Here is a 15,113-nt window from a genome sequence, read left to right as displayed (position 1 = left end):
GTCATCCATAAAACAATGAGTGACTCGCAGGTTAACTGGGCTGTAGCAATTAAAACAAGGAGATGAAAACCGGCTACTATGCCTGTTTTGGATGAGTGATCGTTTTCCTTCCACGACAGAGACTTCTTTACTATTGGATGCGGTGTGTGTTTTATGGAATGCCCATGGAAATGTTCTGGAGAACTTCAGATAAAAAAATGACACTAATATGGCACTTGGACTTCAACATGCAATGCAAGGCCCTGGAAAAGATTAGCACTATTTAGACAATGTCTCAAACTTTAAACTATAACAATAATAATAGTGTGGATCTGCAAGTTTAAAGGGGTCATAACATACATTTTTATTATTTAATTTTTCTCACTGAGGTCCACTTATTCAGTAAAAGTAATTATCTTACAAGTTATTTTGCATCTAAACAGTGATAATTTAGTTTTTATGACCATTTTCTGACCTCTCTCTGACCCTCTTTGAATTGGCTGTTTTTTGCTGCTGTACTAACCTTGGCATCTGTGCTAATAATGAGATGTGAAAAACATTAAATAGCGAGTAGTTAAACTTTCTCTCAAAAGAAAAGATTTGATTCCTCATTTTTGACCTCTTAAAGGGACAACATTTAGTCTACAACAAAACAGAGCCAGAAGCTATTAGAAGCCCATTTTGTTGGAGCACAAAATGAAGTGCCTCCTCTAAAGAAGTTAGGAAATGATTTAATTTAAATACAACCTTCACTTTAACGTACTAAATTTTGTGTCAAAGACAAACTGATCTCATATCTACACATACATTATCTTTATATGGTGAACTCTAAAACAAAAGATCATCTGTCCTTTTAAACAGGATCAATACCTCAAGGGTTAGAAGATCAATGTCCAATTTAATTCATCAGTGCTCTTGCTCTAATTTCTCTGAAATGGCCCGAGGCAGGACTTCTTTGAAGCAAAGCAGGATGTGGTCTAGAAATCAGGTTTCAGACCGGTTTGATTCAAGGTTGATCTGTGTTCTAACTAACCCTTCAGGAGGACGAATTTTTGTAATCTTTGTTAATTTCAAAGAAAGAACTCTGCAAATATGGGAATGTGCCCTCTGCTACTGGAGAGTACCCTTCAGGAAATTGCTGTTTAATTTCCCCAACACAGGATCAGAATGGAAAACAAAGAACTGTCCCTTCATCGCCCAAACCAGCAACAGAGAGCCAATTGGGCACCATCCAAAACTCCACAGCTGCCAACTATCCTATGGTGGAGGGTGTGCTGAACTTTAGATGATGTTAAAAGTGCATCTACAACAATTCTGATGGAAAACATTCCAAAGGTGATGGACAGTCTTTCAAAACATTACAAACAAGTACTATTAAAAGGAGGATATAATGAAACAAGATTTTCCTTGCTCTTTTGAAATAAGAGTTCATTGTACAGTGTACATGTGTAGGGTATGAAATACTTTTGGAAAGTTGGCATGTCCTGCAATGTGACATGCAATGCTCCATCTCAAATGTTTTTATCAAACATTTTGCTTATTCTTTTGAATTATTATGCATTTTGTTTCTATGATTTCATAAGGGGCCGTTCACACTAAACACTTGTTTGTGTCCGTCTGAACTGTTTTTCAATTGTTTTTCAATGTAAACATATGCTAGATGAATGTCTTTGACAGTTTCACTGCGTCTCGCTATTTTTTTTCAGTGTCTTGCACAAGATCGGCAGATTGTTTCTGATGCCATGTCAGATTAAAAAAAAGAACATCAGCTTTTAAAAGCAAATCTCGAGACACCTGCATTCTGTTATCTGTGCCTAACTCTTTTAGTACAAGAACGTGTTTGGGATTCTGAGGGACATTATATATATTTGTACTTTTAAAAATTCATTTATCACACCTCAGAACCATATAAAATTAACTAAGTGAAGGCAAAATATTGATTCAAAAATGGTCACAAACCACACTGTAAACCCTGATGTTAATAAAAAACAAAACACTTCAAATGTTAAGCTCATTACTAAAGAACTAAGTGCCTTGAACATATTTTTCTTAACCCATAGACTCAACATTTTAAGTTAATAACTAGTGCAAAAATTCAGGCTATGGGGAATACCCACTGGTAAAAAGGAACATATGTGGGCATTTAAATAGTTGTTAATAAGAATTCATAAAGATTTGAGGTCTTCTGTAGTATGTTGTTTTGCTGCAAATAGATGTTTGGTTAAGTTGGACCCTGTTAACACCATCTCAGTTATCCTTGTGCATGTGCAACTAAAGTACAGGCATCCAAGCATTTCTGTGGAGTAAGTTGGTTTAATAATTTAAATAGAATCAGTTATAATCTTAATTTTTTAAGCTGTGGTATTGTATGACCTAAATTTGAGTCCATTCAATTAAAATTATTAAGTTGAAAAAACAACAGCATACTAGGGCTTTAAGTGTAAAAGAAATAATGACCAGTAACAGGACCTACAAAACTTTCCCTTATAAATTCATATAAATATTAACCTAAAATCTTGACAACTGTTCATATCAGGGGCAGACTGGCCATCGGGAGCACCGGGCGTTTTCCTGGTGGGCCTCTGGGTAATTTGGGCCAGCCCGCTGGCAAGTATCGGCCCGTCCTACAGGCTATATAGGCAGCCGCCCTGGGCTCCAACATGTCCACGCGGAACCCGTAACAAAGAGAGAATTCAATAAATTTAGTAAGGTCATAACAATAAAGCATTTTATTATTGTAGTAAGAGTTACTGTAGACCTAGAAGTGTAGCGAATCTGTTGCTCTGCTTACTGCGATGTCACAGGTTCTATAATGGAATTCGGTTCAAATCCAATTTACATGCTTGCTCATTTTGTTTTGTCTGTAGCCTGAGACAGGCAGATATGCACAATTTCAAGGCTGCTTCAGTCACAGCATGCATCTCCTTTCATCTTGTAGCCAATCAGAGGAGGCCGATGTGTCACCGTGTCTGTTCTGCTCCATGGTATCACCTCAAGTAGCACTGACAACTCACGGAGCATCATAGGGCTATTAATACAGCCTTAAGAGGCATTTGCCCTCGCTGCTAGAGATGACGTGTGCCCACAAAAACTCCAAACCAAACAGTCTTGAGAGCTGGCAAAGTAAAAGAATATAAAACACACAGCCCATGTGTTGACATTTTCATGGAAAAGGCACTTGAATGGAATCGGATGGCCACATAAGGCATTTCTGGAATCAAAGAAGATTGGAGTCTTGTCTTCTTGAAGGAGGGGGAATTTCAACCATTTTCTCTTGAATACTGTACTCTCCCTGGTGCAGTTTAATGTCATTTTGTTGTTCATCTGAAACTAAATGTTCTTCTAATTTATTAAACTGTACACTTTTACACCCAAAATGCTTTCCTGAACCTTTGCTCTTGCCTCAACATAATCTGGGAAAGGATTGTTCTCTCAAAAATAAAAATCCATTTAATCATTTACTATCAAGTTGTTCCAAACCCATTTGACTTTCTTCCATGAAATACAAAAGGAATTGTCAAGCAGAATATTCAATTTCAGTCACTACTCACTTTCACTGTAGTGAAAAAAAAATGCAATGAAAGTGAATGGTGACTGAGGCTCCTTTTGTGTTCCACAGAAGAAAGTCATAAGGGTTTGGATAAGCATGGGAATGATTCAATTATAACAAATTATTCATTTTTGGGTGAACTTACCCTTCAATACTTACAGTAATAGGACACTTATCGTGATAAATAAAAAGGGTTATTACAGTACAAAATATCTGCATTTGAATCCTTATTTAGCTTCCATATCAAATACTCGATTTTCCCTCAGACATATTTATGTTAGTATGGTTTTATCTGATTATGCTGGAGGCATTTACCCTTCTTCATCAAAACAACAGTTTCTCCATTTGGCATCCAACATACAAACTGGGAAGCTTAAATTCCCCAACGTTCCTGTCGTTTTGTGCATTCTCAAGACTCCCCACCCTTATAACATTGCACAGATCTGCACCTTTTATTAAGAAATGCAGTTAAAGTCAATTATGCCATACATTATGCCATGAAGACTTAGTCATGCCATAAATCTTTAGGTAAAACTTGCCACGTGAAAAAGCCCCCCCCCCCCCAAAAAAGGTTTTATTCTTATGAAATTTGTCATTCTTGTGACAAGACATTTTGACTTAATGCAGGGTTTTCACACTTGGTTTGACCAAATGAATATCCATGGCCTTTCATTGACCTTTTCAGTCATTTTTCAACCTTTAATGATCATCTTGGTTCAGACCAATTCATATATGAATCATTCAGACTGATTTGTGAACAGTTATGAACCAATTCATTGAAAAGAACCAACTTGTAAGTTTTACTCCACACAAGAACAAAATATAACTGATTATATATTTTACAGAAGAGCATAACAAGAAAAATTTATAATCACTACTGAAATTTCCATGACATTTTAAAATATTTATTTCCATAACTTTTCCAGGTCTAGAAAACACAATTTAAAAAATTGGTTGATATTTTTAAGTCTTCCATAACTGTGGGAATCCTGTAAATGTTACACACAAAAAATACTTTGATTTTTATATTCTTCTTAAGGGATAAATAGGTTTATGGGATGTCCATTGATGCCCCTGTAACAGCAATGAAGGGAGACAGTCATAACAGGGCCAAGTGTTTCACTGGCTACAGCTTATGAATACATTTATAATGAGCCTTATTACTGTGAGTCCAGTTTCAGTTCAGTTCCATATCAATGTCAACCAGTCGTTTGGAAATCACTTTTCCTATTAATCAGGGCAAGTAGCAGACTACAGCCAAGCTGGCACATGGCAACTGAATTTAAAAGTGGCAAATTGTTTTATATTTATGAGCAAAAAAAAAAAAAAAAAAAAAAAAAAAAAAAAAAAAAAAAACAGCAGGTGGTCTTTGAGCTGCCACACATGGACAAAAACCAGACGCTCGACAATAATCTTCTTTAAAGGGATAGTTCACCCAAAAATGAAAGTTATTTCTTCGTTTACTCACCCCCATGTCTTTCTTCTACAGAACACAAATGAAGAATTTGAGGAATATTTCAGCTCTGAAGGTCCATAAAATGCAAGGATGGCTAGAACTTTGAAGGTCCAAAAAGGACAAAATCTGCATAAAAGTAATCCATAAGATTCTAGTGGTTAAATTAATATCTTCTTAAACAATTTGAAATGTGAGGGTGAGAAACAGATCAATGTTTAAGACACTTACACATTCAGCCACCTACTGGTCGGGGCTGGTCAAAGGTGGAGATTTATAATAAAAAAAGGACATAAATATTGATCTGTTTCTCACCCACACCTATCATATCGCATTAGAAGACATGGATTTAACCACTGGAGTCTTTACTTTTATGCTGCTTTTTGGACCTTCTGAGTTCTAATCACCATTCACTTGCATTGTGTGGACCTACAAAGCTGAGATATTCTTCTAAAAATCTTCATTTGAGTTCAGCAGAAGAAAGTCATACACATTTGGGATGGCATGAGTTGAGTTAATGAGAATTTTCATTTTTGGGTGAACTATCCTTTTAAAAACCATCTAACCACCTAGTATAATTTACATTTATATATTTAGCAGACGCTTTTATCCAAAGCGACTTAAGTAATAAGGTTCGAGAGGTTGTGCTATATTTTGAATATAGTCACGACTTAAGGATGTTTTCAGGCACGAAAGACTGGATGCAATGGTTAATACATAAAATATTTAAGGACACAATAATGTGATTCATTTTAGTTTTTATAAATGGCATATTTCTGCTAAAAGTCCCTGACATGTCAACAATAGCAAAACAATATTCTGTTTCGCATCATTGCTGTTAAAAAAAAAAAAAAAAAAAAAGTCATACTGTAACCTGCAATCGTTACCTTAAGGAGCTCTACCTGATCTAACCCTTATAATTAGTTTTGCTGGTGTAACCTAATGTATTCAGGTTGATTCAGTGAAGATTAGTAATATTTTTGACTTGAATAAAACCTGTTAATTTAGACGTTGCCACATAAGGCACATTTTTAGGTTAACTTTTAGTACATTGGGTATTTTAGCACAGATATTAGCACTGTATTGACCAATCAGCATTCAGGACAGTAACTCTTAAAATGACCCAATAACAAATATTTGTAGAATAAATGAAATGGAAACTCCTTTTTGGAATCATCTGAACTCCAAATGATTGCTCACCCTGCTCAGGGGAACTTGCTTGACACTTGGCATGGTTCACTTCCCATAGAAATTCCCTCCGTTTCAGTTTATTAGCTCATGATGATCCCTCACTGACTGACCCCCTGCCCAATAGCATCCCAAATGTACAATCACAGTATGAAACAACACATTTTATGGGCAACTGCCCATTCCTTGCAAGAACTACTAAATGAGAAAGTCCACTATACTAATGAAATACAAACCATTACATATTACTGAACATTTATAGCTCTTTTAAATTCTGCTGCTATAAAGGAACAAAGAACTTCTATGTACTCCGATTCTTTTATCATCTCTATTTTTGGCTCTCTGGCACTCTTTTCAACTTCAAACACATCTAAAATCATTTGTCTCCAAATTCGGGTCTCTGAGAAGAAATATAATACTGAGAGCAATTTGGTTGAGAGCCCACCAAAATAAGCTTCTGCCAGCTGCTCTGTCTTTCAAACTTCTAATACTTTATCACTGCATGTCTCTGTCAAACACATGCATGAACACACATGCATGTACACACACATTTCCAAATGCATACACACAAACACTGTTTCTGCCCCAAATGTAGGTCCAGCTGGCATCGATACAGGCTAGAAAGTGGGCACTAAAAGGTTCAGAGTCCTGAGGTGCCCTTTTTGTCCAGGCACAGAGATTTTTCTATTGGTGTAGCAAATGTAGGGAGTGACAGTGCCTCTCAGATAAAATATCTTCCTTTCGCGACACCATTCATGCGTACCTCCTTCAGGATGGTTAATACACTGATCCTAATACTGTTTACAGTGTTATGCCATGTTCACACATACATTGATTTTATCGCTGGATGTCGCCAGGTTGCTGTACTCTTTGGTCGTTGGCAGGCATTCCTACTGCTGGTCACTCTAAAGTTATTGGGTGGCTGCGCAACTACCCATAGCTTTTATGACAAATGGGATGTATTACTGATAAAAATAAGATGTCTATTTTGACAAGTAATCTTGATGCTAAAAATGTATGTTTGTGTATGTCTGTATATAAACTGCAGCTGTGCATAATAAATACCATCCTCAGAAACCTTGGATTAATAGCAATGTTCGCGTGGCACTTCATGCGCGGACCTCCGCTTTTAATTCCGGGAACGCGGAGGAGCATAAACAAGCAATCAGAACAGCAAAACGTCAGTACAAGAACAAGAATAAAGGACAGTTCAAAACCACCAACTCTAGAAGCATGTGGCAGGGAACTAACATCATCACGGACTTTAAAGGGAATAAAAACTCTGCCGTGAACACCGCTGCCTCTCTCCCAGATGAGCCAAATACTTTTTATGCTCATTTCGAGGGAAATAACACCGCCCTCACGGAGAGAGCTCTTGCGGCCGAAGCTACAGAGGATAGTTCACTCTCCATCTCTGTAGCGGATGTAACCCGATCCTTCCGACGGGTGAATATCCATAAAGCCACGGGTCCAGACGGCATTCCGGGCCATGTCATCAGAGCGTGTGCAAACCAACTGGCTGGTGTTTTACGGACATTTTCAACCATTCCCTCTCTTTGTCTGTAGTCCCCACATGCTTTAAAACGTCCACCATTGTGCCTGTTCCAAAGCAATCCAAAATCACTTGCTTAAATGACTGGCATCCTGTTGGTCTGACCCCCATCATCAGCAAATACTTTGAGAGACTAATCAGAGATTACATCTCCTCTGTGCTGCCTCCATCACTGGACCCATTGCAGTTTGCTTACCGCAACAACCGCTCCACTGATGATGCCATTGCATCTACACTATACACTGCTCTCTCCCACCTGGAAAAGAATACTTGTGTGAGAATGCTGTTTGTAGACTACAGCTCAGCATTCAACACCATAGTGCCCTCCAAGCTTTGTGTGAGACTCCAGGCTCTGGGCTTAAACAGCTCTCTTGACAGCTTCCTGTCAAGCAGATGCCAGGTGGTTAGAATGGGCAGCAACATCACTGACCCTCAACATTGAAGCCCCGCAGGGCTGTGTTCTCAGCCCACTCCTGTATTCCCTGTATACACATGACTGTGTGGCAACACACAGCTCCTATGCCATCATTAAGTTTGCTGATGATACAACGGTGGTAGGTCTGATCACTGACAATGATGAAACAGCCTACAGAGATGAGGTGCACACTCTGACACACTGGTGTCAGGAGCACAACCTCTCCCTCAATGTCAGTAAGACAAAAGGAGCTTGTGGTGGGCTTCAGGAGAAGAGAAAGAGAACACAGCCCCATCACCATTAATGGAGCACCAGTGGAGAGAGTCAGCAGCTTCAAGTTCCTGGGTGTCCACATCACTGAGGAACTCACATGGTTGGTCCACACTGAGGCCGTTGTGAAGAAGGCTCATCAGCGCCTCTTCTTCCGAAGACGGCTGAGGAAGTTTGGAATGAACTGCCACATCCTCACACAGTTCTAGACCAGCACTGTAGAGAGCATCCTGACTGGCTGCATCTCTGCCTGGTACGGCAATAGCACCGCCCACAACCGCAAAGCCCTGCAAAGGGTGGTGCGAACTGCCAGACACATCATCGGAGGTGAGCTTCCCTCCCTCCAGGACATATATACCAGGCGGTGTGAAAAAAGCTGAGGATCAGAGACTCCAGCCACCCGAGCCATGGGCTGTTCTCACTGCTACCATCAGGCAGGCGGTATCGCAGCATTAGGACCCGCACCAGCCGACTCCATGATAGCTTCTTCCCCCAAGCAATCAGACTCCTGAACTCTTGATCTCTCACGATCAAAATACAACAGAACTGCACTTTATTAATCTTATCTCACACCGGACTGTCATAAATTATATTCTCTCTTAACAACACACTGGCAACTTACTATCAGCTGACAGCCTGAATGTCAATACAGTACAATACAACCTACTGTATATTTTATATATACACTATATATACACACAATTTTTTTTTATTGTATAATGTGTATTCTATATTGTGTGTATTGTATACTGTACATTGTAGGTTATTATTTGTATATTGTGGTGTGTGTAATTAGGTGTATATTAGATTTTAAATTGTGTTGCGTAAATCTGATGTTTATTGTAAACTGGTATATGTCTCATCACTGTCACGACTACTATGTTGCTCGGAGCTGCACCCAAGAATTCCACACACTATTGCACTTGTATATGGTTGTGTGACAATAAAAGTGATTTGATTATATCATGAACGAGATGAAAAATTATTGCTTGAATTAATGTCACTCAGAAAACTGGCAATTGATAATTTATTACATCCCTGTATATAGACAGACAAATCATATGGAACAGTGAAATTTGGTCACAGTAACATTAAGTGCTCCATCTTGCCTACACTCAACTACAATATCTCACAGAGGACAAATTACATTTGGTCCAATGTCTTCACTGCCATTAGTTGATGCAGCATCAGGTCACTGTTCATTTGCATAATGTTGAACTTTACTAAACTTTGTCCCATCGCATGGCCTACAGTTGATGCTACATCTGTCCCCAAAAGTTGCCAACTTTTATTAAAAAACCAATGACTTTAGGTCACTTTGTGTTTGCAGTGAACCCCCTTTTCTGTTAATCTATTCAATGGGGCATTGTTGCTTATTGAAGCTAGTTATGCCCTTCTGAGAGTCTGGGAAAGATTTAACTTTTGTTCTTGCTCAAGTTCACTCACTTACCTTGGTTGAGTTTGGATTAGACTCAAAGCAAACGCTGTGGATGCTAGGATACACGTCAGACCAGCCTTGTGTAGTGCAGTTTCTTGTAATGATCCCTAAAACAAACAGATATTAGTTCATTAATACCGGTTCCGTTCATTCTATTCTGTACACAAAATCAGTCTGATTAGTTGCAGTTTGGAACGATAATGTATCCTAATGAATGCCCATAGGAAAGAAAATCACAAGTCCTCAGAAAAAAACACCCTACTAATCTCATGTCTCTTCAAGAGTTTCAGAAAAGATTGAAAAAAAAATGTCTCAAGCTGTGCTCATATTTGCTAATATACAAGATATTTCACTATGAACTAAAGTATTTCTCATCAAATTCTTCCGAGACCAAAATCTGAGCAATGCTCTCAAATTTAAATTTTATTGCTCTGTCATTTTACTGTCAACAATTGCCTGTTTCAGTTTTTATTTCTCCTAAGGAATTTTAGAAACAGCATCTGAGACTGAATTGATACTGCAATGAAACATAACTAATAACTCCATTAAGTCTCCTGGAGTTATGAGAGCAACCACACACAACTTCCTCTGGGTGTTTTGGTACTGCTTTGTCAGCTACATAGAAAATCTTAGCTCAAAGAAACATTAAAGAAACCTATTAAAAAAAAAAAAAAAGAAATAAAATAATTGCATATCAAATGAAGAACTCAAGAATGATAAACAGAAATGCTGTATGATCTAGAGTGAAGAAGAGTCTCCTGATAACATTTAAGACTCTTGTTAAAAGAAACAGAAAAGGAAGTATCAAAGGCTTCAGGAGGGGGCAAGGCCAAAACAACAAAAGTACAATTACTAGTGGGAAGACAAAACTTAAATAAAATGCAATTAAACAATATAAAATTTACCCTAACTCCCTCGAAAGGAGCTAAACACAGGAGAAGATACAAGATTAAACTAAATGGCACCCACCTCCCTACAACTTCCTTATATAAATGTACCAGTTACAATATTATATTAAAAAAAAATAAAAAGAACTGCTCAACTTAAAATGACAGAGATCACCCTCAGTCCAAAGAATCAAGTTACTTCCAATACAGTAACCAGCAACTACAGCTATGCAGCAACAAGAATATGCAGCAACAAGAATATGCAGCAACAAGAATATGCAGCAACAAGAATATGCAGCAACAAGAATATGCAGCAACAAGAATATGCAGCAACAAGAATATGCAGCAACAAGAATATGCAGCAACAAGAATATGCAGCAACAAGAATATGCAGCAACAAGAATATGCAGCAACAAGAATATGCAGCAACAAGAATATGCAGCAACAAGAATATGCAGCAACACATGCACATTAACAACAGTCTGGAACAGAAAAGAGGAAGCTCCTGCAGTGGAGATCTGCCTGGGCTTTATTCTGCTTCCCTCTCCCCACCAACCAATCCCAACAAAGGACTGATTATTGCATACACCTGGTGTTGATAAGCCTGCAAGAGGGAGAGAGCCGACAAAGTAGGAACAAAAACAAGAAACTCCAGAATTGCCAAAGCCATACATCCATGGATGTAAATAACAAATTATCACAAATAAAAATACAATTAAAATATGTCCAGGGACATAACACACCCACCCTTAAATTACAAACCTGGGTTTGAAAAATTGTTTTCTATTTTGAAAAAAAAAAAAAAGTCACCACACAAATTCATCTCCAGTATTAGTAAGTGCATCTGCAACAACATTCTCTGCAAACGCATACAGGAGATTTGAATAATTGTGACCATCCACCTCAGGACTATAAATGGTTGGTGGGACAGCCCCAAAAACAATGGGAACAGGTTTAGGAGGTTTGAGGTTGAATGATAGTTTACACTCACTTGGCTCAGGTGGAGAAGCCAAGAACGAATCAGGGAGGTCAACAACAACTTTGTTTTTCCATGCCCATGCAAGAGTCACATCACAAGCAGGCAACACAGAGGGAAACTTCTTAGACATGTCAGATCATAGTCGTCAGGCTCATCTGCAACAACTGGACAGCGAAACGCTTTACCACCTGCAAGATTCCCCAAGATGAGACTCAAGCCATCCACAGGTAACTGAGAGCACACGCCCAGCTTAACAGTACCTGTGATGAGATCAGATGTCATAAACTCAGCAAAAAAAAGAAATGTCCTCTCACTTTCAACTGCTTTTATTTTCAGCAAACATAACGTGTAAATATTTTTATGAAAATAAAGATTCAACAACTAAGACATAAACTGAACAAGTTTCACAGACATGTGACTAACAGAAATGGAATAATGTGTCCCTGAACAAAGGGGGGGGTCAAAATCAATCAAGTAACAGTCAGTATCTGGTGTGACCACCAGATGCATTAAGTAATGCAGTGCATCTCCTCCTCATGGACTGCACCAGATTTGCCAGTTCTTGCTGTGGGATGTTACTCCACTCTTCCACCAAGGCACTTGCAAGTTCCCGGACATTTCTTGGGGGAATGGTACTAGCCCTCACCCTCCGATCCAACAGGTTCCAGACATGCTCAATGGGACTGAGATCTGGGCTCTTCGCTGGCCATGGCAGAACACTGACATTCCTGTCTTGCAGAAAATCATGCACAGAACGAGCAGTATGGCTGGTGGCATTGTCAAGCTGGAGGGTCATGTCAGGATGAGCCTGCAGGAAGGGTACCACCTGAGGGAGGATGTCTTCCCTGTAAAGCACAGCATTGAGATTGCCTGCAATGACAACAAGCTCAGTCCGATGATCCTGTGACACACCGCCCCAGACAACGACAGACCCTCCACCTCCAAATCGATCCAGCTCCAGAGTACAGGCCTTGGTGTAACGCTCATTCCTTCCACAATAAACGAGAGTCTGACCATCACCCCTGGTGAGACAAAACCGCAACTCATCAGTGAAGAGCACTTTTTGCCAGTCCTGTCTGGTCCAGCGAAGGTGGGTTTGTGCCCATTGGCAACGTTGTTGCCGGTGATGTCTGGTAAGGACTTGCCTTACAACAGGCCTACAAGCCCTCAGTCCAGCCTCTCTCAGCCTTTTGCGGACAGTCTGAGCACTGATGGAGGGATTGTGCGTTCCTGGTGTAACTCAGGTAGTTGTTGTTGCCATCTTGTACCGCAGGTGTGATATTCAGATGTACCGATCCTGTGCAGGTGTTGTTACACGTGGTAATCCACTGTAAAGATGATCAGCTGTCCTTCCTGTCACCCTGTAGCGCTGTCTTAGGTGTCTCACAGTACGGAGATTGCAATTTATTGCCCTGGCCACATTTGCAGTCCTCATGCCTCCATGCAGCATGCCTAAGGCACGTTCACGCAGATGAGCAGGGACCCTGGGCATCTTTCTTTTGGTGTTTTTCAGAGTCAATAGAAAGGTCTTTTTAGTGTCCTAAGTTTTTATAACTGTGACCTTAATTGCCTACCGTCTGTAAGCTGTTAGTGTCTTAACAACCATTCCACAGGTGCATGTTCATTAATTGTTTATGGTTCATTGAACAAGCATGGAAAACATTGTTTAAACCCTTTACAATAAAGATCTGTAAAGTTATTTGGATTTTTTCAAAATTATCTTTAAAATACAGTGTCCTGAAAAAGGGAAATTTTTTTTGCTGAGTTTATATACATTGTGTAAAAGCAATTTGACACAGCTCAATTCAACGCCCTGAATTAGCACATTGGTGCCAGCGGAGGAGTCTGAATAAAAAAACAAAACACTCTTGAAAATGAACGACAGTGCTGCTCCGGTGTCTCAATATCAAGATGGGCTTGGGCTCAGAATTGTTAGAGAGAGACACAGAATTAGTCAAAAGAAAGTTCGTACACAGAGGGTTTGGACAGCAAATGAGGAGGATCAGCAACGGGAACTTAGAGCAAAAGCTACACTTTTAGGTTTCCCCGCAGAGTTTTTCTGCTTCCAGGCTTTGCATTCAGATGGCCAGGATCGAGGCAGTAGAAACAAAATTGCCCGTCCCCTGCACATTTGGAACCAGACTTCCGATCGCTTTAAGATTGCACCTCATTTTTGGCAGACTGCAAGAAAACTTGAGACGTTTCTCTATCTTGACCTTCAACAACCAAACATGGATTTTCAGTCTGAGGCACAGAAGGAAATACTTCTGTGTGTCAGCACAAATTCATCAGCAACAACTGCAGCATTGTCGAGTGAAGTTACATTTAGTTCATATAAATGAACAACTTTATCCAGCATACAACTTTTAAAGTCTTCTAGCAGGATCAATTGTTGGAGCTGTTCAAAACTGTTGGTCTTGCTAGCTAGACACCATTTTTCAAAGGGAGCCTTTTTCTCTGGCAAACTCAATGAAAGTTTGGCTGTTTTTGAGTGATCATGAAATTTGTGTCTGTATGCTTCTGGCACCAACTTATAAGCCCCAAGCACTGCAGATTTGACACAATCATAATCGAGCAACTGTTCAATAGGCAAGGCTGAAGAGACCTCTTGTGCTTTACCTACTAAATTGCATTGGAACAGTAAAAGCCCACATATCTTACGGCAACTTCAGCTTTGCTGCCACTCTCTCAAACACAACAAAATAGGGGTCTCCTTCAGCTTCTCTAAATGGGGGTACACGTTTGATGTACTCGCTGACATCAAAATCAGACTGTACCTTAGAAGACATGTAACTGGGATTTTGGGCACCAGGTGTAGTTGCAGAGGGAAGTCTGGAGCGAGGCAAAGAAGCAGGTGTACTAAGCATTTCCAGAGCCCGCAGATCTAATTCACGCAGGTTAATATCGTGATCTGCTTCTGCTTACACAATACGAAGCCTAATTAGCTGACCCTCACACTCTTGCTTTTGAATTAAGAGCTCTAGCTCCTTTAACTTTATCACCAACATGGGGTCACCACTAGGCTCAATGGTATCGTGTTGGAAAGAACTTTCTTGGCTACAGCTCCTGCTGCAAACTGCGGAGAGAGAGAGAGAGAGAGAGAGATGACAAAGTAGGAACAAAAACAAAGAAACTCCAGAATTGCAACAAGGCCAAAGCCATACATCCATGGATGTAAATAACAAATGATCACAAATAAAAATACAATTAAAATATGTCCAGGGACATAACGACATTCCTACACACAAGAGTTTTCCAGCTACATGGGCTTCACTCACTTATTATACTTGTAAATCCATATAGCACTACTGATAATGGAATACTTTGTACATCACTGATGTATTCAGTCAGGGGCGGGTTTACGATTTCTGAGGCCCCAAGCAACTGACCATGCTGGTGCCC

At 39.5% G+C, this 15,113-nt stretch overlaps 1 protein-coding gene across 1 annotated transcript in view; it reads right to left on the bottom strand.

Annotated features, from left to right (window-relative positions):
- Positions 1-15,113, bottom strand: part of vipr2 (vasoactive intestinal peptide receptor 2) — a 59,861-nt gene that overhangs the window by 13,543 nt on the left and 31,205 nt on the right. Inside the window, exon 4 of the mRNA XM_051686570.1 lies at positions 9,858-9,952. Within this exon, the coding sequence (XP_051542530.1) occupies positions 9,858-9,952 (95 nt within the window). The remainder of the gene's footprint in view (positions 1-9,857; positions 9,953-15,113) is intronic.

Source organism: Myxocyprinus asiaticus, chromosome 44 (assembly GCF_019703515.2).
Source record: "Myxocyprinus asiaticus isolate MX2 ecotype Aquarium Trade chromosome 44, UBuf_Myxa_2, whole genome shotgun sequence".
Lineage (NCBI taxonomy): Eukaryota > Metazoa > Chordata > Actinopteri > Cypriniformes > Catostomidae > Myxocyprinus > Myxocyprinus asiaticus.
The sequence above is the reverse complement of the archived record's forward strand: the minus strand, read 5'-3'. Positions and strand labels throughout refer to the sequence as shown.